At 48.0% G+C, this 25,571-nt stretch overlaps 1 protein-coding gene across 2 annotated transcripts in view; it reads right to left on the bottom strand.

The window, feature by feature from the left end:
• The window catches only part of FANCA (FA complementation group A), a 170,460-nt gene that overhangs the window by 91,999 nt on the left and 52,890 nt on the right, over positions 1 to 25,571 (bottom strand). For both annotated transcript variants that reach the window (XM_056525988.1, XM_056525989.1), the window contains 8 exons: positions 23,533 to 23,645; positions 11,446 to 11,522; positions 8,316 to 8,457; positions 7,923 to 8,056; positions 7,218 to 7,328; positions 6,911 to 7,006; positions 6,765 to 6,824; positions 3,313 to 3,401 (listed from right to left, as the gene is read on the bottom strand). In XM_056525988.1, coding sequence (XP_056381963.1) covers positions 3,313 to 3,401; positions 6,765 to 6,824; positions 6,911 to 7,006; positions 7,218 to 7,328; positions 7,923 to 8,056; positions 8,316 to 8,457; positions 11,446 to 11,522; positions 23,533 to 23,645 — 822 coding nt within the window. The remainder of the gene's footprint in view (positions 1 to 3,312; positions 3,402 to 6,764; positions 6,825 to 6,910; positions 7,007 to 7,217; positions 7,329 to 7,922; positions 8,057 to 8,315; positions 8,458 to 11,445; positions 11,523 to 23,532; positions 23,646 to 25,571) is intronic.

Raw genomic sequence — 25,571 nt, 5'->3', positions numbered from 1 at the left:
AGGGCCCAGCCAGATACCCCACCTATAAAGTGGGAAGAGATAGAGAGATGACTCCATCTAGGCAGAAGATAGCACTCCGCAAAAAGCCCCTCTAATGGAGAGGAAAACGGGGTGGGCGAGAGGAAACTCAGGCACCGACCATGCCAAGCTTCAGATCCCCATGCACACTGTGGAAGCGGGATTGTAAAGTGCGCCAGACACTGTAGTAGCAGGGAAATGCAGCCCTACGGCAATGGGACAAAGTACTGGGTGGACATAGCCCCCAGGAACCCAGCGACAACATACAGAGAGATGGAGGGATAGGGATCCTGGACACTGGTGCTGCGCAAATAAACAAAGACATGGATATGAATGCGAGTAAGAAGCACACACACACAGCAACCAACAGCGTTGAGGAGAACACCCCATCGTGGTGAACCCTGGACCAGATGGGCACCAACGGAGCCATCCTAATCGTGTCTAAGGCAACAGAGCAGACGCCTGAGCCACTCTGCACAGGAAACTAGGAAAGAAAACTGGAGCAGAGGGGGGGGGGGGGGGCTAAACTGACTGTCTCCTCAACAGGCGCCATGCTAGAAAAGAGGTGCACAACTACCGCAGGCCTCTAAAACAAAGGAAGGCCCGAGGCACACCCCACCAACAGAAGGGAGGATGGGCTCCACACGTGCAGAGGACCTAAGCATAGGGACACAGACATGGTTACCTCACGATAGTTGTGGGGTACCAAGACTGCAGACACCAAGGAACTGCAGACATCCAAAAGTACGGCAGTATGGAAGACAGATGCCCTTAGCATTCCAACGTGGCACTCTGAGAAAGGGGAACAGAGTGTGCTGCTGTTGCTGTGAAATGCCCTGGAACCTGCAGGAAAATGCCCACACCCCATCTCCTAATGGTGCACACACCAGGACTGCTGTCTCAGATGCAAGAGATGAAGGATGTATGTGTGGCAGGAAACATGCAGATACAGCCTGGCAAACAGGTATAAAAAGCCATGCAGACACAGTCTGGCTATCTGGCATAGGGACCATGGTCACACCGGGTCACGCATTCAGAACCACACACTAAAAATGGGTAAATGGGTTACCAGCCTTAAGCTGTGAGAGCGGCAGACATGAAGAGAGGGACCTGATAAGTAGAGAACGCAGTAAACCAGCATGGTGTGCATTGTGCAGAACTTCAGCCGCAGATACATCAGTGTCTGGCTTACTGGTATGGGTCCATAGTAGACAGCAGGTCACTCCAGCGGTCATCTCGCACTAGAAGTGGGGTCCTGTAATCCAGCCGTGGACGCAGCAGTTGTGAGATGAGTGACAGGCGAAAGTACTGCCTGGCCTAATGAGAGCAGGTCCAATCCATGTCCACGTAGGGACACTTCCACAGAGACCTCGCACTGAATGTGGGGAACGCAGTAGCCGGGGATGCGGCAGCCTGTGGAGGAGAGAATAATGTGTGCACACCTCAAGAACACTGGCGGATATGACAGACATGTCATGGCAACCAGCAATAGAGGAGAGACAGACCTGTCTGTAACCATGGTATCTTCCAAGGAATCATGAAATCCCAGGCAATGACCTGCCACCGCGAGTCACATATGCTCATGACAGAGTAAAAACCCAGCCAAAAGTAGGTATGAGACATACCCAATGTAATGTGCCATATCAGGAGACAATAAAAGGGCCCCCCGTATAACATAGCTGGCGGACAGGAGGAAAAGCAAGGATCTTCAGAGGTGAGCCGAAAAAGAACGCCTCTGGAAGCAGCAGGCCGACGGCTGTCCTCCACAGGACCTAGTATGCAGACACACAGCCCTTCCATGAGATCCTGAGCAAGCAATAAGGGAGAGAGTCCCGTTTTAGAGAGGGGGGAAAAAGGGTACATACTCACATGCGGACGCCATCCTTTATCCTCACCTCAAGCGTCTTCAACCAGCTTATGGCCACGCTGCATCATACCAGGCTAAGACAGCGGGCGAGCAGGGGCAGTGGGGGACCCGGACCCAGGGTACAACCTCCAGGCGCTGGCTGTTGGCAAGAAGGGGTTAACAGTACATAACTCTATGTCTGTGTCCCTTCATCGCATATGGGGGAACAGTGAGCGCCATGCTGAAAAAGGGAAGAAAAACCTAACTAAAGAGCCCTTACTAGAAAATAATTTTAAAAAAAAGACCAGGTCTGGAGAGCTCCCAGACATGTGTCTTGCCTCCTACTGACACTAGCTAAAACGGATTACCTCACTTCCAGTTTGCGGGTATATTCTGCCAGGGAGGAGCAGACTTTTTTTCCTAGTGTCAGCGCCTTCTAGTGGCAAGAGCATATACCGGTCAGTATTGCCCCGATGTGACCTGTTCCCTCCGGGTCTCGCCATGAGGCTGAGAGGGTCTAGAGCCGAGATACTTTTGTGCCTCGGGGAGTGGTGACCCCGAGGTGCCAAAACTCACTGGGAGGATGGGCTCACCGAGTTGAAGCACGGGCACCATTATCTCTTCACCTTGTGGCACTCACCTCTTGATTCCCGGCCTTCTGGCTAGGATCAGAGAAATTTTTATAGATCCGGCCGGATGTCCGGGCAGTATATCTGCACACATTCACTTATTTATTTCTTTTTGTCTCACGGTGTCACTTTTTGTGTGTTGTGTGTTCACATGATTTGTCATGATGCGGTAGCCCTTCTGGGTGTCCCTCCTGGCGGTCTAGGGGAGGTGTGTGTGGCCATTAGGTTCCGCACCTCCCTGCAAACACCCCGGGTACTCCTGCTTTGGCAGGGTACCTACCGTTATCGGCTCTGCGGGAAGATACCTTGGCTAACGCCAAGGGGGATGCCGAGAGCATTTGTGGTCCCCTAGTAGCTTCGGCGAAAAGGGACATCGAACCTGGAACCTCGCAGGTACCTTTTGGTCCGGAGGCGAAGGGTAAGGTTTGTTGGGGGGCCTCTCTCCTATCGGAGAAGGGCTTGCGATAGACCGCATCCTTTGTGCACGTTTTTTTAGTGTAACACGTTTGCACTTTTTCTTGCACTTTGGGTGAATCGAGAGCACGTTCCTCGGCTTTAGATAAAAGAAAAGTATAGGTGTCCCCTAATGAAGACCAACCGAGAAAGTAAGCCAAGGAGTAGGGCACTGAAGCCTCAACCAGCCCAACCAAGTGAAGCGCACTTTATGCCCACTTGAGCTCCTTGAGCCAATTCGCTCTTAGTTTATATCATGAAGACCCCAAAAACCTTGTCCTTTTTTGTACCCCCCAAAAAACACTAAATTACATCTGCCACACAGTATACATAAAAGCCACTATGTGTAAACAAACCTCCACTTACCTTGCCTCCATTACACTTGTTGGAATCTTGCCTGTATTTTGGAATATCTGAACAGCTTTCTCGACATCTTGTTGTGCCTGAGGCTGTGCCTGCAGAGACAAAAATGCAGATGATGACATTACAAACACTTTAGGCCTCAAAGAATACTTTCTAGTAGAAAACCTTCCATGTTGCCCAAACCAACCAAACCGATCTCAACCTTAAAGGGGTATTCCAGGACAAAACTTTTTTTCATATATCAACTGGCTCCGGAAAGTTAAACAGATTTGTAAATTACTTCTATTAAAAAATCTTAATCCTTCCAATAGTTATTAGCTTCTGAAGTTGAGTTGCTGTTTTCTGTCTAACTGCTTTTTGATGACTCACATCCCAGGAGCTGTGCAGCTCCTATGGGGATATTTTCCCATCATGCACAGCTCCCGGGACGTGACATCATCATTGAGCAGTTAGACAGAAAACTTCAGAAGCTAATAACTATTGGAAGGATTAAGATTTTTTAATAGAAGTAATTTACAAATCTGTTTAACTTTCTGGAGCCAGTTGATATATAAAAAAAAGTTTTTGCCTGGAATACCCGTTTAAGTCCCTGGTGCTAAAGCTATTTTGGGCCTTGAAAAAGACACAGTGATTTTATTTATTTTTGCATCCCATTTTTTGAGGCCAAAACATAAAAAAAAAAAATGTCAAAGCAGCTGCATGAAGTCTTATTTTTGAATAACAATTTGTATTCCTTTTAACACCATCTCCACAATAGTTTTTATCAGCTGTCAATCACACAGGGGAGTCCCCTCTCTCTGTAAACCACATACATGCTAAGGTCCCCAATCACAGTGGCACCTAAGGGGTTAAATGGGTGAGATCTAAGTTAACTTAAAGCCAAGCTGTTGCATACTACAGATGGCTCCCATTCGTAGTCTATGAGACTAAGATAGCCAACTGAGAATAGCGATCAGCTATGTCAATTAGTCCCACAGACTTTGAATGGAGCAGCAGCACATATGCTTAAATGCTGCTCCATTCAAGTTCCTTTCTACTGTCGCCAACACAGTGAACAAAAAAAAGGGACATAGGACCCCTGTTATCGTGATCTGTTGGCATCCCAGTGGTGGTCACTGATCACCTATCCCAATAGGTGATATAAGTTGATTTTTGAAAACAGGTTTTAACCCCTTTGCGACTTATGACGGATCTAGTCAGTCATGGTACCGCTCAAGGTGTATGGTGTGGGCTCCTAACTCAAGCACGATACATACTTGGCGACCCCCAGCTGCTTTCAGTAGCTGGAGGCCGCCAGTAATAGCTGGTGTAAGGGACTTTTATGCACCCCAGATGATTTTGCATCAGCTTCTCCCCTCAGCTCTCGGAAAAAAATTTTTTGACTCAGTCTCCTCACAAAATCATTGTCCAGGGCACATTGCACCCCCTACCTGCTCTGTACTGCATCTTGGACTGCATAAGTGTTTACAAAACAGTGTGGAGCTAGATTTAGCAAAACTACAACTACGAGATTGCTGCTAGATGTAGTTTTGCAAGAGCTTACAACACAACATTTAGAAAACACTGATATATATATATATATATATACACAAACACACACACACATACAACTCACAGCATGTATATATGTGTGTGTGTGTGTGTGTGTGTGTGTGTGTGTATATGTGTGTGTGTGTGTATATATATATATATATATATATATATATACACACACACACACACACACACACACATATATACATACACACACATAAAACTCTCAGCATGCTCGGATCGGGTTTGGCTGTCTGAGCATGCTGGGAGTTATAGTCTTGCAAAATCTAGCTACACACGGTTTTGTACACACAGTCCAAGATTCAGTACAAAGCGGGGAAGTGGAGGCAAAGCGCCCCTGTACGCCCTGAGTCCTCTCCCTTTCTATAACATGGGTCCACAGTCAGGCCCCGTGTCACAGACCTGTGGCTGTGACTGATCGCAGTGCCGCACGCTATTAACCCTTTAGACGCGTCGTTCAAAGTTGAACACCGCATCTAAAGTGAAAGTAGACTACTCCCGGCTAGCTCAGTCGGCTGTTCGGGACCGCCGCGGCGATATCACGGCGTACCAAACAGCTGGAGGACACAAGGAGGGCCCCTACCTTCCGCCTGTGTGTCCGATCGCCAAATGACTGCTCCGTGCCTGAGATCCAGGCATGAGCAGTCAAGCGGCAGAATCATTGATCAATGTTATCCTATGGGATAACAATGATCAATGTAAAAGATTAGTGTGTGCAGTGTTATAGCCCCCATGTGGGCTATAACATTGCAAAAAAAAAAAAGTGAAAAAAAAAAAAAGTTAATAAAGATCATAATCATAATAAAAGTTTGAATCACCCCCTTTTCCCATAAAAAAAAAAAAGTGTAAATAGAAATAAACATATGTAATATCGCCGCGTGGGTAAATGTCCGAATTATAAAAATATATCATTAATTAAACCGCAGTCAATAGTGTACATGCAAAAAAAAAAATTCCAAAATAGTGTATTTTTGGTCACTTTTTATATCATGAAAAAATTAAAAAAGTCCAATCAATACAAAAATGGTACCGCTAAAGACTTCTGATCACGGCGCAAAAAATTAGTCTACATACGGCCCAGTACGCTGAAAAATAAAAAAGTTATATGGGTCAGAAGATGACAATTTTAAACTTCTTAATTTTCCTGCATGTAGTTATGATTTTTTCCAGAAGTACAAAATCAAACCTATATAAGTAGGGTATCATTTTGATCGTATGGACCTGCAGAATAAAGAGAAGGTGTCATTTATACCAAAAAATGTACTGCGTAGAAACGGAAGCCCCCAAGATTTACAAAATGGTGTTTTTTCTTAAATTTTGTCGCACAATTATTTTTTTTTTCCTTTTTGCCGTAGATTTTTTTTCGGGGTAAAATGACTGATGTCATTACAAAGTAGAATTGGTGGCGCAAAAAAATAATCCATCATAAGGAAAAAACTAAAGTGCAAAAACGGAAAAACCCTGAGTCTTTAAGGGGTTAAAGTGTTATGGCTATTAGAAGACAAGGAGGCAGAAGCCAAGGAAGAAAAAAAAAATTTAAATTCCTTTGTCCTTAAGGCGTTAGAAGACATGGCCTAGTTAGGACACAGTGGCTCATATCTATTAATCTGGTAGACAGAAATGTGCCTGATTTTTGTCTCAGATATTCAATAATCGCAACTCATTTTGAAAAACTAAAGCAGAGCTGTAATTGGTTGCTATCTGAGACAAAAGTCAGACATTAATCTGGGTCAGTGAATGCAAATCTGCCTAGTTATGTAGTTACTAACTTTAGTGCCAGATAACTAAACATAAACAATTTGCTATACAGAAGTCTAGGTAAACCATGTAATGTGAAATGTATGATGTTGGCCATACTGGTTCTCTAAAAGCTTTCCTAAATAAATATAACTGTCCCACACCTGATCTTTGGTGGAACCAAATGAAAGGTCTTCATACAAGCCCATGTCTTCAATAGAAACCTAAAAAGACAAAAGAACGCAAAGAGCAAATGTTAAAATCATCATAGAATAGTCTGCTCTCCACAGACTTTTTTCAGGAGACTAACCTTCATGTCTGAAAGCCGAGTTTTAGCCAATGTGATGTACTCCATCAACAGGGGACGGAATTTTGCTGCTACAAATGGTGGATTAAATATGTGAACCTGCAAGAAATTAAAGATAACTTATCAAATAAAAAATACTTCTATTCTGTGAACCCCACTTTTGTCCATGGGCTGTGGCCAGTACTGCAATTAAATTTGAATGGAGTTGAGCTGAAATGCCAGACAAAGTTCTAGGACTTCCTAATTTAATACAACCCATTTAATGAAACACACTACACAAACCTGTGTATAATAGTCCAGGACCACTCACTTTTAAGTACTGAGATGTTTCATGTGGGACCAAATCAGAAAGGAATTTCAGGAGGAAAACCAGTGACTTCTTGGTGGTATTCTGGTATGAACTGGCAGTACCAAACGTGCACTAAAGGAAGGAACTATAATTACATTAAAAATGTTTCTACTTGTACATATACTCTACTTTACCATGTATAGGTGCTTTTAGATAAAGCCTAAAGGTGTAACCGAGGAAATTAACTTATCCCCTATGCACAGGATAGGGGATAAGTGTCTGATCACAAGGGGTTCGACCCCTGCAATCTCTTGTATGGGGCCCATCCTTGGCACGCTCCGGCCCTGATCTTCCGGGACTAGTACAAGTGACTGCCCCGCTCAGCCAATCACCGGCCATAGCGATGTGTCACCTCACTGGGTGATTAACTGAGCAGGCGGTTACTTGCCCTCAACTCGAAAGGTGCTGGTTGGAGCACGCCAAGGATGGGTAAGTAGGATGGTCCTTTACAGGAGGAATTTGGGGGGAAGGTCTTGGAGGGTGGGGATGTTCAGTTTCCCGGAGTACCCCTTTATTAACATTTAATAAAGTTGCCAGTAAGGCTCCCATATAAACTGTTGCACTGCTTTTACAAACTATAGAATAGGAATTAAGCCTAGTTATGCAGCAATGAGGAGATAATTCATTACTGTTTGCAACCAGATACAGAACCTGACATCCTCTGACCTTAAACCATTCTGTGTAGGACATAAATGCAGAAGGTCCTTCCAATGCCGCTTGCCGAGCAATGAGAAAGGCTGTGATTAAATACTCCAGCTCATAAGTCTCAAAAGCTTGTGACAGGAGACTGCTCAAAAGATCTACAGCAAGAAAAGAATATAATGATAAACAAATGTATTCACAGAATTATGCTGATGTTCATATTTAGGCCGCAGCACCACCACAAGGAGGCAATTATCATAGATATAGATATATATATATATATATATATATATATATCTATATCTATATATCTCTCTCTCTATCTAGACATGCACATATGCACACACATAAACACATATAGTTATCCTATAAAAAACTAAAACTACACTTTTTCTTTACATACTACCACATCCTCACCTTTCAATAGTTTTTGGGCTTCAGGCTGGCAAACAACTAGGCATGAAATGCAGGCTAAAACATGGTGCCAATTGACCTCCTGCGTATCCAAGACCCTCTGTATGCAGGAAGACAGACTTTCAGCACTGAGCAAAACAAACAACTGGAATGTAAACAAAAAGAAGAGCCTTGAGATCAAGAAAGATACAATATTTTTTTTAATCAGAAACTAAAACAACACTGTTCTATCACCAAAGCTCACATGTGAAATCTTTAGATTAACCCCTTAAGGATGCAGGGTTTTTCCGTTTTTGCATTTTCATTTTTTCCTCATCACCTTCTAAAAATCATAACGCTTTCAATTTTGCACCTAAAATTCCATATTATGGCTTATTTTTTGCGCCAGCAATTTTACTTTGCAGTGACATTAGTAATACGAATGAGTGAACTTACAGTAAATTCGATTCGTCACGAACTTCTCGGCTCGGCAGTTGAGGACTTTTCCTGCATAAATGAGTTCAGCTTTCAGGTGCTCCGGTGGGCTGGAAAAGGTGGATACAGTCCTAGGAGAGAGTCTCCAGCCCACCGGAGCACCTGAAAGCTGAACTAATTTACGCAGGATAAGTCATCAACTGCCGAGCCAAGAAGTTTGTGACGAATCGAATTTACTGTAAGTTCGCTCATCTCTACTTAGTAATTTTAGCAAAATATCCACGGCGAACCGGAAAAAAAATAATAATTGTGCAACAAAATTGAAAAAATGAAAATGCCATTTTGTAACTTTTGGGGGCTTCCGTTTCTACACAGTAGGGATCGACCGATATCGTTTTTTTAGGGCCGATACCGATAATCGGTGGAGGTTAGGGCCGATAGCCGATAACTTATACCAATATTCTGGTATAAGTTATCGGCTATTTATCCCCCCTCGACACCGCTGCAGGTCATTCATTTAAAGCGGGCGCTTTAAATCAATGCACTGCAGTGGCTTTTGCGGTGCCATAGGCCGCCGCCACCACCCGCTTCTCTCCCCTAGCTGTCAGGGTGGTCCGGGCCATCATCCTTCCTTCCTGTAGTGTCTTGCGGCATTCCGGGTGGGGGGTGAACCGGTCCGGGCTGTCCTTCTCGGGGGGTCATCTTCTCCACTCCGGGCAGGCTCCGGCCTAGTACGCCGCATAGACGCCGCTGCGCAGTGACGCCCGTGCGCAGCGACGCACCTAACGTCACGGCGTAGCGGCGTCTATGCAGCGTACTAGGCCGGAGCCTGCCCGGAGTGGAGAAGAGGACCCCCAGAGAAGGACAGCCCGTACCGGTGCACCCTCCACCCGGAATAGCGCCGGACACTACAGGAAGGAAGGATGGATGGCCCGGACCACCCCCATTACGGGTAAGTTTATTTATATTTTTTTATTGACTCGGAGAATGGGGGAGGGGCCCGACCAGTATAGCGGTATGGGCAAAAATCCATACCGGTATACCACCCAGCACTACGGTGGGGGGTGCGACGCGGTGGGTCGGGGGGGGGTGGTCGCGGTGCGGTGGGTCGGGGGTGGGGGTGGGGTTTGGTGCGGGGTGGGGGGACGGCATTATCGGCTTATCGGCAAGGTAATTGCCGATACCGATAATGCCCAAAATCGTGATTATCGGCCGATAGTATCGGCCATACCGATAATCGGTTGATCCCTACTACACAGTGCATTTTTCATTACATCTTATCTTTATTTTGAAGGTCCATATGGTTAAAATGATACCCTACTTATGCAGGTTTGACATTGTATTACTACATAAAAAAATCATAACTACATGCAGGAAAATTTATACATTTAAAATTGTCATCTTCTGACCCCTATAACTTTTTTTTTTTTTTTTTTTCCACATACGGGCCGGTATGAGGGCTAATTTTTTGCGCTGTGATCTGAAGTTTTCATCGGTATAATTTTTTATTCATTCTTGTAAAAAGTGACCCAAAAATACACTGTTTTGGACTTTGGAATTTTTTGGCAAGAACACCATTGACCGTGCGATTTAATTAACAATATATTTTTATAGATCGGACATTTCCGCACCCGGCGATACCACATATGTTTATTTACACATTTTATTTTTTTTTTTTAAATGGGAAAAAGGGGGCCATTCTTACTTTTATTAGGGAAGGGGTTAGATGATCTTTGTAAAAAAAAAAAATGTCACTTTTTTTTGCAGTGTTATAGCGCCCCCCCCCCCCCCCCCCACAGTGGCTATTACACTGAACACACCGATCTCATACACAGATCATTGCCATGCATTAACACGGCAAAGATCAGCATTAACGGCGGTCGATTACTCAAGGCTTGGAGCAATCAATCGCCGATCGGACGCGACGGAGGCAGGTAAGGGGACCTCCGCTCGCATTCTAGCTGATTGGGACATCGCAATTTCACCGCGATGATCCCGATCAGCCCGACTGAGCTGCCAGGAAGCTTTAACTTTCATTTTAGACACGGCGATCAATTTTGAACGCCGCATCTAAAGGGTTAATAGTGCTATTAGCCCAGGGTCCTGGCTGTCATTAGCCGTCGGGACCGACCCATTATGACACGGGGTCACGGCATGACCCTGCGTTATATACTGGGACCGGGCGCAGGGCGTACAGGTATGCCCTGCATCCTTAAAGGAGAACTCCAGACCATAAAAATTGGCCCACATAGTGACGGCAGTAAAAAAAAAATAAAGATGTACATACCTTCCTCCGCTCCCCCGGGGCCTCCGGTAACCAGCTCCGGTCTCCGCCGCAATCCACTTCCTGGTTGCCGGTGGTCGGATGAATCAGCCAATCACCAGCCGCAGCGCAGTCCGACTCAGCCGGCGATAGGCTGAGCGGCAGTGTGACGTTTTCGGCCCCGGCCGCAGGTGCCGGTGTAGTGAAGAATTTTGTGTCCGCTCAGCCTATCGACGGCCGAGTCGGACTGCGCTGCGGCTGGTGATTGGCTGATTCATCCGACCACCGGAAACCAGGAAGTGGATTGCGCCGGAGACGGTTACCGGAGGCCGCGGAGGAAGGTATGTACATCTTTATTTTTTTACTGCCGGCACTATGGGGGACAATTTTTGTGGTCTGGAGTTCTCCTTTAAGAGGTTAAGGGGCACCTGGAGGGAAAACTATATCGAAACTCACCTTCCGGTACAAGTCTGTTAGCAGTGAGCACGTTTTTACAAAGCTCCAACTTCCCTGTAATCGTATGGCATCAGATACTATGTACAGAACAAAAGCACAGAAAAAGAACTGAAAATGTAGACAAACAATCTTTGTCATAAAATGCACAAAACCCACTGGGGGTTGTCAATTGCCTTGGCAATTGTACTGCCGAGCATAGATTTGCATCCTTCTACACCTGATCTAAAGATAGGGTGGGAGAGAGCTACTACAACTACACTTTAAAGGGGTACTCCGCTGTAGAACATTATCCCCAGGCTTCTGACATACAAAACAAAAAAACTTAAGACTTACCTGCCGATTCCCGGTGAACTGGTATCACTTCACCTGTCCTCTGATGCAGTGTTCTTCTCAGCCAGCAATAGTGTGAAGAATTGATCCCCGATACTAGGAAGAAGCCCAGTGCTGGGTCTCAATACATCACACTGCCACTCAGCCTATCGCCAATCGAGGTGGGACATCGCTGCAGACAATGATGCAGTGTGAAGTTTCGATCACCGGCAACCAAGAAAACGACCACATCGGAGGACGAGAGCAGCAATATCCGGGCACTCCGGAACACCCGCAGGTAAGTCTAAGTTTATGTTTTATGGCAGCCTGTGGATAATGTTAAAAAATATCCTACAGTGGAGTACCCTTTTAAATATGCCTGGGATAAATGTATATCTATCCAAACATAAAAATATAAGGACAAAATATCACTAGACTAGATGGATTGTGTGGTCATTTTTCTACATTTTGAGTAGATCTATAATATAGTACACAGGGTGCAGCATTGCAGTATTTAGTACTACTGTAATTAATATAACCTTAACAATTGGTGGGGAAAGTGACAATAAGTTTCCTGAGCCATAAAATTTGTTAAGATCAGCTGTAACTGCCCTTCTATCCAACTGCCACAGTTCATTGCTCAGCAGAGAGTGGCAATAAGCACAGGATAAAGCTTCTCCCAGGATGTGGGATATGGGAGATAACAGCCACATTCAAATATGAATTGTGGATAAAAAGGAGATTTTATTATGCTTACTGTAAAATATCTTTCTCGAAGGATCCGTTGGGGGACACAGACCATGGGTGTATGCTGCTGTCACTAGGAGGTTTGACACTATGGCAACCAAAAAAGGTCGGCTCCTCCAGCAGGATATACCCGCCTCCAGGCCCTGAGCTAATCAGTTTTAGTTCCAGAGCAAGGAGAGGACAGACAGGTCAAGGAAAAAAACGAACTGTCCGAGAACCAGAAGAAAAAAAGTATAACTGAACACACCCTCGGACAGAGAACCAAAGAGGAACCCAAAAAGGGCGGGAGCTGTGTCCCCCAATGGATCCTTCAAGAAAGAGATTTTACGGTAAGCATAAAAAAATCCTTTTCTCTATAGGCTCCATTGGGGGACACAGACCATGGGACGTACCAAAGCTGTCCCTTGGGGGGCAGATAGTCAGGCAGACGGCTGTTCCACTGCCGCCTGAAGCACTTTATGGCCCAGACTAGCATCAGCCGATGCAAAGGTATGAACCCGGTAGAACCTCGAGAAAGTGTGCAAAGACGACCAGGTAGCCGCTTTGCAAATCAGCGAGGCCGAGGCTTTGTTCTGGAGAGCCCAGGATGCACCAACAGAATGGGTAGAATGAGCCAAAACCCTGAAGGGAGGGATCTTCCCTCTACAGCGATAGGCTTCCGAAATGGCAGACCGGATCCACCGAGAAATGGTGGCCTTGGAAGCAGGTTGTCCCTTACGATGACCTTGCATAAGGACAAAAAAGGAATTGCACTGACAAAAGGAAGAGGTGATAGAGAGGTATAACCTAACAGCCCGAACCACATCCAGTTTGTGGAGCAAACGCTCCTTAGGATGAGAAGGAGCGGGACAAAAGGACGGAAGGACAATGTCCTCATTGAGATGAAAGGCCGAAACGACCTTAGGCAAAAAGGAAGGATTTGGCCGGAAGACAACCTTGTCCTGGTGAATCACCAGAAACGGAGAACGGCAGGAAAGAGCTGCCGATTCAGACACTTTCCGAATGGAGGTAATAGCGACAAGAAACGCCACTTTCCAAGAAAGGAGGCGCAGGGACACCTCCCTAAGGGGTCCAAAGGGGGCACCTTGGAGGACACCCAGAACCAGGTTTAAGTCCCAAGGGGGAGAAGGTGACCGATAAGGAGGGGAAGCGTGCGCCACTCCTTGAAGGAAGGTCCGGACATGACAATTAGAAGCCAGAGGATGCTGAAAAAGAATAGAAAGGGCCGAAACCTGACCCTTAAGGGAACTGAGAGACAACCCCTGTTCCAATCCCGACTGCAAGAAGGAGAGAAGACGGGGAACGGAAAAAGTAACAGGAGACAAGACCTGAGCTTCACACCAATGAAAATAAGACCGCCAGGTACGGTGGTAAATTTTCGCCGAGGAGGGCTTACGAGCCCTGAGAATGATGCAAATGCCTTGGTAAGAGAAATCGCGGCCTCTCAAAACCACGGTCTCAACCGCCACTCCGTCAAATGCAGCGACTGTAAATTGGGGTGGCAAAGAGGACCCTGAGACAGCAGGTCCGGACGAAGTGGAAGGCGCAACGGAGCATCGTCCAGGAGCCTGACTACGTCGGCGTACCACGTCCTTCGGGGCCAATCTGAAGCTACCAGTATGGCGGGAACGCTCTCCGCTTTGAACTTCCTCAGAACCCTGGGAAGGAGCGGAAGGTGAGGGAACAGATAGGGAAGGGCAAACCCCGCCTAATGAATCACTAGGGCGTCCACGGCTAGAGCCAGGGCGTCCCGGGACTTTGACACAAATGGAAGAATCTTCCGATTGTGCGGAGACGCGAAGAGGTCCACGTCTGGAATGTCCCAGAGGTCGCAGATCTGCGCGAAGACCTCCGGATGTAGAGACCGCTCGCCTGGGTCGGCTGCGGACCGGCTGAGGAAATCCGCTTCCCAGTTGAGCACACCTGGAATGTGAATCTCTGAAATGGCCGGAACCTTGTTTTCCGCCCAGAGGAGAGTCTTTGTCACCTCGGCCATGGCTGCTGAGCTGCGAGAGCCGCCTTGCCGATTGATGTAAGCTACAGCCGTGGCGTTGTCCGACTGGACGCGGACAGGGCGGGTCTGAAGCAGGGACTCCCAAAGAAGAAGACAAAGAAGAATTGCCCTCAGTTCCAAGATGTTTATCAGAAGAAGGGCTTCCCGGGGAGACCAGAGGCCTTGAACCGTCCAGTCCCTAAACACACCGCCCCAGCCCGACAGACTGGCATCTGTTGTAACCACCTGCCAGTGGAGGGGAAGAAATGTCCGCCCCTGAAGAAGAAGGGGGGAGGGGAGCCACCAGAGCAGAGACTGACGGATCCGACGGGGGAGAGCAATCTTGCGATCGAGAGACAGAGGATATCTGTCCCATAAGAGAGAGAATCGCCAGTTGAAGGGGGCGGTAATGAAACTGGCCAAAAGGCACGGCCTCCATGGCCGCTACCATCTGACCCAAGACTTCCATGCAAATGCGGATGGAAACTGGGACCTGGGCCCGAAGGGAGCGGACTCCTGACAGGAGAGTCAGATGTTTGTCCAGCGGCAGGCAAATCAGGGCAGAGGCAATGTTGAATTGAAGTTCCAAGAAGATCAGAGATTGGGTGGGAGAGAGGACAGACTTGTCCCGGTTGACCATCCACCCGAAGCGATCCAAGGTCTGGAGAGTGAGATCCACATTCTCCAGAGTCTGGACACTGGTGGGAGCCTTGATGAGAAGGTCGTCCAGGTAAGGGATCACTGAGACTCCTCTCGACCGCAACAGGGCTATCCCTGGTGCAAGGATTTTGGTAAAGACCCGAGGAGCATTGGCCAGACCAAAGGCGAGGGTTACGAATTGAAAATGCCCCTCCGGAATCGCAAAGCGGAGGTACCGCTGATGGCCGGGAAATATTGGAACATGGAGGTAGGCATGATGTCCACCGAAGAAAGAAACTCCCCTTGTTCCATGGATGCCACTACTGAACAGAGAGATTCCATTCAGAAGTGGCGAATGAGAAGATGACGGTTGAGATGCTTGAGGTCCAAGATTGGCCGCACAGAACCGCCCTTCTTGGGGACCACAAAAAGATTGGAATAGAAACCCAGAAAACGTTCCTCGGGAGGAACGGGGACAATGACTCCTTGAAGAAGTAGGGATCGGAGGGCCTGCCGAAACTGCTTCGCAAGAGAAGGAGATCGGGGGGCCCGGGACTGAAAAAAAAAAATCGATCCCTCGGAAGGGAGGTAAATTCGATGCGGTATCCGTTGGACACCACGTCCCTGACCCAGGAGTCCTGAATGTGTGTGGTCCAGATGTCTCAAAAAAGTAAGAGATGGCCTCCCACCCGAGAAAAATCTGCGGGTGGGGGCTTCACTTCATGCGGAAGTTGGTTTGCGGTTGCCCGATTTGGCCGCAAAACGTCCGGAACGGGCGTGACCGGAACGAGGGAGCCTTCTTGTCCTGCGAAGGCGCCTGCTCAGACGCTTTATTGGGGCCAAAGGTCCGAAAGGACCGGAAGGAAGAGGACTTCCTCTGGGAAGTAGTGCGAGCCTTATTTTCAGGCAACAAGGAACTCTTACCTGCTGTCGCCTCAGAGATAATCTTGTTAAGGCACTTGCCAAAAAGACGGGTATCAGTAAAAGGAAGCTCGGTGAGAGTCCTTTTGGAGGCAGCATCCACATCCCACGCCATAAGCCACATGGAACGGCGGAGGGCCGCTAGGTGACCAACAGCAAAGGCAGCACAATGGGCTGACTGCATAGAAGCTCTACACAGAAAGTCCCCAGCTTTAGAGCATTGAAAAACCAAAGCAGACAGATCCTCTGGGGAGGATCCCGCCAGGATACCCTGACTGAGTTGTGAGCACCACACCGTTAGGGCCTTGGACACCCATGCAGAGGCGAAGGTGGGAAGCAGGGAAGAGCCTGCTGCTTCAGAAGCAAACTTCGCTAAGGACTCCACCTTCTTGTCCGTCGGATCCTTGAAGGCAGCCGCATCTGATAGCAGCAGTGTAGTAGCCTTAGAGAGACGGGAAACTGGTGGATCCACCGAGGGAGGGGAAACCACCTTTGAGACGACCTTGGCGAATGGATAACGCGCTTGAACCTTCTTCATTCCCGGGAACCTCTTGTCAGGATGTCTCCATGCAGATTCCAGAAGGGTGTCAAATTCAGCATGAGAGCTGAACATTTGAGGTGCTGGTTTAGCACAATGAAAGGATACTTCAGGAGTCACGTCCGAAGATCCTGGGTCCTCTAAGTGAAAGGTGTCTCTTATGGCCGCAACCAATGAGTTCACCGTTTCAACTGTATCCGAGCGGTCCTCTGAATCAGATGCCGATTCAGAAGCCTCATCCGCCAGTTCACCAGGAGAATGTGAACGAGTGGAGGCAGCCCTGGAGGGGGGCGAGCCTGATCGGGTACGCGGCTCTGGCGAGGCAGAGCGTCGACTCCGGGAACGTCCTCTGGAGGAGCGACGTTTGTAACCAGATGACAGAGGGGGGCGGGACCCACGAGCGGAGCACCCACGTCTACTTGAAGACTCAATGGAAGAGTCAGAAGAAGCACCCCTAGTAAGCTTGTGAGAGCGTGAAGCATGTGGAGAAGAGGAGTGGGACTCTTTAGAGGGCCGGCGTAGGGCAGACCTCTTCAAGGCAGACACCACGTCACGGGAGGCCTCAGCCACCGAACGGGAGGCTTGAGTCAAGTCAGCCATATACTGGGACAGGGAAGAAACCCAGGCTGGAGGGGTGGCCGAATCCACCGGGACTGCAAGAGCATACGAGGGTGCCAGGGGGTCTGGGGAAGCAGTGGAGCAGGCAGAGCAAGTGGGTTCAGCAGAACGAGGCATTTTGGAATTACAGCTCTTACAGACAAAATGGTAAACTAACGCTCCATTTGTTTGTTTAGAGGGAGGAACAGTTCTGGGTACGGACATAATGAAAAAAGAACTCTCTCACCTGAGCCTGTGTCCCCAGGGCAGATGCTGTGAGGAGAACTCCGATCTAGTGTAGATAGAGAGGGAGAAAAAAAAAAACAGCCAATAGCTAGAGAGGGGCATGCCAGGAGCAGGGGCACTGCTGATTGGCCCCTGCCACCTACAATCGCGTGCACAGCGCTGATTGTAGGACAATTCGCGCCTCCTGTAAGCTCTGGCGGCCCTGTGGGCGGAGCTAAAGCACCCCGGCCGTCGAAGTGCCGAAGAAGAAATACAGTAATGGCACCCGCTCCTTGCTCCGAGCGCACATGTCGTTCGCATATGCGCACGCGGAGAAGTGAGCGGGCGAGACTCATATACGCCGGCAGCTGTCTACTGCCGAAAGTGAAAGTAAGTCGGCGCTTCGTGCGCCCGTACAGTATAAACGCCACGGCCGTCAGACGCATAAGTAAAACACACACAAGCATGTGAATAAACTGAGCCCCTTCACCCAAAAATGCCACTGCTCGCCCCAGAAATAAAGATAAAGCCCCTTGTCCAGGCCAGCCCCATTAGACCCTGAAAGGTGGACCAAAAACTGAGGGTCTCCAGAGGTTGCAAGTCTGCACCTAAGGAAGAAAGGGAATATATACTCACCTCAGTCAGAAGAACTTACCTAATGGAGTCTTCTGTGAGGTCTTCAGTCAGCTTTCTGTCACCTGCATCACGCCGAGCTACCATGTGCGAGCGAGGCGAGCAGGGAATAGGGGGGACCCGGACCCATGAGGTACAACCCCAGGCGCTGACCGTTGGCGAGAGGGGGTTAACAGCACATATGGGGAAACAGTGAGCCGCAGTTCCTGAGTCCCCACCTGAAAACATGAAAGAAAAAGGAATAAAAAACTAACACATCCCTAACTAGGAAAATAATAAAACATAAGACCTGGTCTGGAGTATTCCAGACCATGTCCACCTCCTTCAGACACTAAGCTAAAACTGGAGGCGGGTATATCCTGCTGGGAGGAGCCGACCTTTTTTTGTTGCCATAGAGTCAAACATCCTAGTGACAGCAGGATACACCCATGGTCTGTGTCCCCCAATGGAGCTGATAGAGAAAAGTAGATTTTTATGCTTACCGTAAAATCTCTCTCTTGGAGGATCCATTGGGGGACACAAAAACCATGGGTATATGCTGCTGCCACTAGGAGGCTTGACATTAGGCAACAAGAAAAGTCAGCCCCTTCCAGCAGGATATACCCGCCTACAGGAACCTGAACTAATCAGTTTAGTCCCAGAGAAGTAGGAAAGGACCAACAGGTAAGAAAACAAAAAGACCAACAAGAAAAAAAAAACAGTAACTGTCCGAGGAAACCACAGAATAAAAATGAACTGAAACCACCCTCGGACAGGTCACCAAACCAGGAACACCAGAACAAATGGGTGGGTGCTGTGTCCCCCAATGGATCCTCCGAGAAAGATTTTACGGTAAGCATAAAAATGGGACGTACTAAAGAAGTCCCCGGGGTGGGTAAAAAATTTAAGCAACTTAGGTGGAAGGCTGGACCACAGCTGCCTGCAACACCTTTCGGCCCAGACCAGCATCAGCAGATGCAAAGGTATGTACCGGGTAAAACTTGTAAACTTGTGTAAGGATGACCAGGTGGCCGCCTTACAAATTGTGGAGAGCCCAGGTGGCCCCAAAAGAACGAGTGGAAGCCCTGAAAGGAGGAGTCTTCCCCTTGCAGCGGTAAGCTTCCGAAACAGAACAGATCCGCCGTGAAAAAAATCGCCTTCGAAGCAGGAAGCCCCTTACAACGACCCTCCATAAGCACAAAGAAGGAGTCAGTAAATCTGAACAGCCCGTACTGCATCAAGACCATGATCAGAACTAGAGATGAGCGAACTTAGAGTAAATTCGATTCGTCACGAACTTCTCGGCTCGGCAGTTGATGGCTTTTCCTGCATAAATGAGTTCAGCTTTCCGGTGCTCCTGTGGGCTGGAAAAGGTGGATACAGTCCTAGGAGACTCTTTCCTAGGAATGTATCCACCTTTTCCAGCCCACCGGAGCACCTGAAGGCTGAACTAATTTACGCAGGAAAAGTCATCAACTGCCGAGCCGAGAAGTTCGTGACGAATCGAATTTACTGTAAGTTCGCTCATCTCTAATTAGAACCATGGTCTCGACCGCGATGCCGTCAAATGCAGTGACTGTAAATTGGGGTGACAAAGGGGAACAAAAGGAAAAATAGCCAGCACAACAACCTAATACACAGGTGCCCGCTGCTGTGGCAAATACAAAATGTACAAAAAAGAAAGTTGCAACAGCACTCTTTCTTTTTTGTACATTTTGTATTTGCCACAGCAGCAGGCACCTGTGCATTAGGTTGTTGTGCTGGCTATTTTTCCTTTTGTTTCTACTTTGTAAGTTGGGGGTGTGGCACCCTCTTTAGCCGTGCACCCCACCCCTCTCAGAATGGAGGTGGTTTAGTCAATGGCTGATCCAACATGTCACACAGTCAGAGGCTATATGCACAGCAGAGGTGAGTTATCATGTTAGGGTCCCATCCGATATGAGGCCACCTCCGCGTGGTGGATGGGGGGGGGGGGGGGACACATTTTGATCAAAAAGTGCGCTAAGAGCCTCCATTTTTTGACCAAGAGTACTGTTGCAACTTTCTTTTTTGTGGCAAAGGGGACCCTGAGAGAGCAGGTCGGGACGAACTGGGAGGCGCAGTGGCACGTGGTCCACTAGACAAACCCCGTCGGCGTACCATGGGCCAGTTCGGGGCCACAAGAATGGTGGGAATGCACTCCGCTTTGAGTTTCCTCAGGACCCTGGGAAGGAGAGGAAGGAAGAGCTAGGAGAGGGCGAGGTGAGACCAGGGAAGCACCAGAGCATCCACGGCTAGGGCCAAGGGATCCCGGGACTTCTCCACAAAGCGAGGAACTTTCTGGCTGTGGCAGGACACAAACAGGTCCACATCCAAGGAGCCATAGAGGTTGCAGATTTCAGCAAACACTTCTGGATGAAGACACCACTCGCCAGGGTCGGCTGAGAAAGTCCGCCTCCCAATTTTTCACCCCTGGTATGTAAATCGCTGAGATGGAAGGAACTCTGAGCTCCGCCCAGAGAAGGATCTTGGAGACCTCGGCCATCGCCGCTGAGCAACTTGTGCCGCCCTAGCAATTGACATACGCCACAGCTGTTGAGTTGTCCGACTGGACACGAACAGGACGGTCTTGGAGAAGGCGCTCCCAATGGAGGATGCAAAAGGTAGATTGCCCTGAGTTTCAGGATGTTGATGGGGAGAAGAGCTTCCCGGGAGGACCAAAGGCCCTGGACCGTCCGGTCCCCAAATGTTGACTGGCATCCGTCGAGATGACCTGTCAGTGGAGGGGCAGAAAGGATCACCCCTGACAAAGAGGGGACCCAAGCCACCACAGGAGGGACTGGCGAGTCCTGGAAGGAAGAATGATCCTGTGATCGAGGGATAGCGGAGACTTGTCCCACAGGAACAGAAGAGAAATTTGAAGAGGGTGATAATGAAACTGGGTGAAAGGAACGGCTTCCATTGCCTCCACCATCTGACCCAGGACTTCCATGCAGAACCAAATGAAAACCGGAAAAGGACACCGGAGAATCCGAACTCCTAATAATAGAGCAAGGTGCTCGTCCGGCGGAAGCCGAATCCGGGCGGTCGCTGTGTCGAACTGGAGTCCCAGGAAGATTAGAGACTGGCTGGGTCAGGTTGGACTTGTCCTGATTGACCACCCAGCCGAAACGGGACAAGGTCTGAAGAATGAGAAGGAGATTCTCTTGATTCTGGGACCAGGTTGGAGCCTTGACAAGGAGGTCGTCCAGGTAGGGAATTACGGATACACTCCGAGCCCGCTGAATGGCGATAACTGCTGCAAGGACCTTGGTGAAGACTCATGGAGCTGTGGCCCGACCAAATGGAAGGGCCACAAACTGAAAATGGCCCATTTGGAACAGAGAAGCGAAGATATCGCTGATGTGCTGGAAAAATTGGGGATGTGGAGGAAGGCGTCCTGGATATCCACAGAGGACAGAAACTCCCCTTGATCTATGGATGCCACTACAGAACGGAGAGACTCCATACGGAAATGACGGAGGAGAAGGAGGCGGATGAGGAGCTTCAGATCCAGGACCGGGCGGACGGAACCCCCTTTCTTGGAAACCACAAACAGGTTCGAATAGAAGCCCGAAAAACACTCCTTGGGAGGAACGGGGACAATCACTCCCTGAGCGAGAACGGTCCGAAGCGCGACTCAAAATGCCACTGCCAAGAAAGTGGAACTGGGGAAGCGGGGGGACAAAAAAAGCAATCCCTTAGAAAAGAGGTCAACTCGATCCGATAGCCATCTCGGACCCAAAAGTGGACGTGGACGGACCAAACGTCACGGAAAAGGGGAAAACGCCCCGCAGATCAGGAGACCTAGGGCGGCGACCAGGTGAGTGACCCTGAGATCAGGTGCGCTTCCAGAAAACCATGAGGAGAGCACCTGTCCCGATAGGATTCCGAGGAGTTCCGGATAGGAACCCGAGGAGACCACCCTAGGGCGCTTTAGAGATAGCCCAAACCTATGATCAGAGGAGTTGGAACGAGCCGTAAAGAAGACCTCTCCAATGCAGTCACGAGATAGGATAGAGGATAGAGAGATAGAGAGATAGAGAGAGAGAGAGAGATAGATAGAGAGAGATAGAGAGAGAGAGAGAGAGATAGAGAGAGAGAGATAGAGAGAGATAGAGAGAGATAGAGAGAGATAGAGAGAGAGAGAGAGAGATAGATAGAGATAGAGAGAGAGATAGAGATAGAGATAGAGAGAGAGAGACCCTTAGAACCGTGGCCCTTAGAACCGTGGTTTCAACTGCCATGCTGTCAAAAGCAGCGACAGTAAATTGGGGTGGCAAAGGGGACCCTGAGAGAGCAGGTCGGGAAAAACTGGGAGGCACAGTGGTACGTTGGCCACTAGGCGAACAACGTCGGAGAATGGCGGGAACGCCCTCCGCTTTGAGTTTCCTCAGGACGCTGGGAAGGAGAGAAAGAGGAGGGAAGAGATAGGGGAGGACGAAGAGCTACCATGGGATCACTAAGGCGTCTACGGCTAGGGCCAGAGGATCTCTGGACTTTGTGACAAAGCAAGGAACTTTCTGGTTGTGGCGAGATGTGAAGAGGTCCACGTCCGGAGTGCCCTTGAGGTTGCAGATCTCCGCAAACACCTCTGGATGAAGAGACCACTTGCCGGGGTCAGCAGAGGAGCGACTGAGTAAGTCCACATCCCAAGGGCCACAAACTGAAAATGGCCCTCCGGAATGGCGTAGCGGAGATAGCGCTGATGCACCGGAAAAATTGGGATGTGAAGGTAAGTGTCTCGGATATCCACCGAAGAAACAAACTCCCCTTGATCCATAGATTCCACCACAGGGGGGGAGAGATTATCCTCACCCTGTCCCAGAGAAACTTACCAACTGAAGTCTTCAGCCAGCTATTAGATACCTGCATCATGCCGGCTGAGACAGCGAAACGAGCAGGGAAGGTAGGCGGGACCTGGACCCAAGGTACAACACCCCAGGTTCTGGCCGGTGGCGAGAAGGAGTTGACAGTGCATAACTATTCCTGTGCCCCTTCATCTCATATGGGGGAACAATAGTGCCATGCTCCTGAACCCCCACCTAAAGACAAGGAGAAAATAAGGAGATAAAACGCTAAAAACACTTCCTTGAACTAAAAAATAAAAAAGTAAAAGACCAGGTCTGGAGAACTCCAGACCTGTGTCTGCCTCCTACGGACACTAAGCTAAAACTGATAGCTCAGAGTCTGTAGGCAGGGTATATCCTGCCAGAAGGGGCAGACTTTCTTTTTGTTGCCTAGTGTCAGCCTCCTGGTGGAAGCAGCATATACCCCACAATCTCTGTGTCCCCCAATGGAGCCGAACGAGAAAAAAAGATTTTATTGATTCAATACCAGAAGTCTGAAATGAAAAACAAAGTTGAACAAATGCAGTTACATACACTCCCTGTCGCATTGCACTCTCACGTGGTATTAACAAAACAGGTACAATAAGCACATTTGTGATAATGCCCCCCAACCCTCACCAGGAACATCTGCATGATACCTTTCAGCTTTGGCTTGAAGATAAGGGTCTGACTTAATGTATGGGTAAAGAAATCCTCTAGTAATTCTGGAATCACACATGCTCTGTACCTTGAAGCATTATAAGCCATTAACCTGTGAATGAACAGAAACATCAGATTAGCTCTATGGGGGAGATTTATCAAAACCTGTCCAGATGAGAAGTTCCTGAGTTACAAATAGCAACCAATCAGATAGCTCCTTTCATTTTTCAGAGGTCTATTCAAAAATGAAAGAAATCTGATTGGTTGCTATGGGTAACTCAGTAACTTTTCCACTGGACAGGTTTTGATAAATCTCCACCTATATTCATAAGAACTGCTGTCAAACATTATAAAAGGTACGTTCTTGAGTACACAGATTTGATGCGCAGGATTTTCTGCTGCAGATTTAATGTAAGCTAAATGACTGAGCACAGCTTCTAATTGGCAGTTACAAATCCTGCACATCAAATCTGTGCAGGATCCTGTAGGTGTGAACATACCCTAAAGGAGAAGTATCATGTATAAAAACGTATCCCCTATCCGCTTCGTGTGGGGGGGTCCTGGGGAGATCCGGGGTCCCAGTGGTCGGACACCCTGCGATCTAAAACTTATTCCCTATCCTTCGGATAGAGGATATGTTTTTATACATGATAGGTTTCCTTTAAAGGGGAACTATCATCTGTTTCATGCTGTCCAAACTGCAGGCAGCAGAAAACTGGTGCAGGAATTGCAATCTCAAGTCACTATGAACTACTCTGAGACACTCTAGCATTTCAGAGCAATGATGTGTCTCTCCATATACACTGTTAGGGTAGGATCACACATTGCATAAATGCAGCGTATTTCACACTGTGCGTCACAGTCACTTCAGAGCGCTGACCTCACCTCCAAACTTCACTGCACACACAAGGCTGCTGTGGGATAGCCCTGTGTTTCTGCTCATTAGAATACGCAGTGAATTTTCTGCTGCTCAGCAGATTTTGCAAAGCAGAAAATATGTTGCTTATAAGAAATGTGTGACCCTACAGAGCAACGCTGTACTAAAGTCAGCCGGGAAGGGAGCCGCCTGAGGTTATCAGGGTAATTCATAGTGTTCCAGGATTGCAATGCCTTCTCAGTGTTATACTGCCCACGGTTTGGACAGCATAACACTGATGACAAGTTCCTTTTAACTCCTAACCTCTAACATACATGCAATAGACAATAGGTAGATAAGTATCTGCCTTATACATTTGAAGTCTTTCTTTTCCAGTTGATCAGACAGAAAAAACATCTTGACAGATCCTTGCTCCCAATGGTGATAACCCCCAACCAAGAGTCTGCAAGGCCCTAAGGGTAATACTTTATTTTAGCAAAACTGGGTGCTACAACAGATCATTATAAGGACCCTTAAAGGGGTATTCCAGGATTTTTACTTGTTTTATTTGACTAAGCTACAGGGGCTGTAAAGTTAGTGTAGTTCATAATATAGTGACTGTACCTGTGTGTGACGGTTTTCTCACAATACTAATGTGATTTTCACTCCAATATTTATTTTTATCAGCATACAAAATGACTGTTGTCTCAGATTTTTCCCAGGTTGCAATGCGGCCGGGACCTGACTCACTAGCCAGCTGATGACAGGGAGCCTGTCTGCTTCAATGGGTGGAGCGATCGCTTGGTGGGAGAGAGATCAATCTGCAACAGCTGTAGGCACCCTGATTAAAAACCACAGGTCTTTTGAATGGATGCAGCTCATTTATGTTTCAATGGGTGGGGTGACTGATGTGTTGGAGGGAGGAAAATGGAATTATGGGATTTGTAGTCAAAAAAAGAAAACTGAAACAGGAAATACCAGTTCACAGAAAGCTAGCCACAGTGTTATGGTAATCTCACAACATAGCCATTTAGCCCCAAGACAAGCACAGATCCTTCCTAAGCATGTCCATTATTGTCTGCCAGGTACGTACTAAAATCACCTTATGGTGGATAAACTCTTTAACACTTCATATTGTCACCAGCATACACATGGGAAGTCGACTTAAAATTACTACTGGGC

This window comes from Hyla sarda, chromosome 6, assembly GCF_029499605.1.
Source record: "Hyla sarda isolate aHylSar1 chromosome 6, aHylSar1.hap1, whole genome shotgun sequence".
Lineage (NCBI taxonomy): Eukaryota > Metazoa > Chordata > Amphibia > Anura > Hylidae > Hyla > Hyla sarda.
Note: the sequence above shows the minus strand (reverse complement) of the source record. Positions and strands in the feature narration are given on the sequence as shown.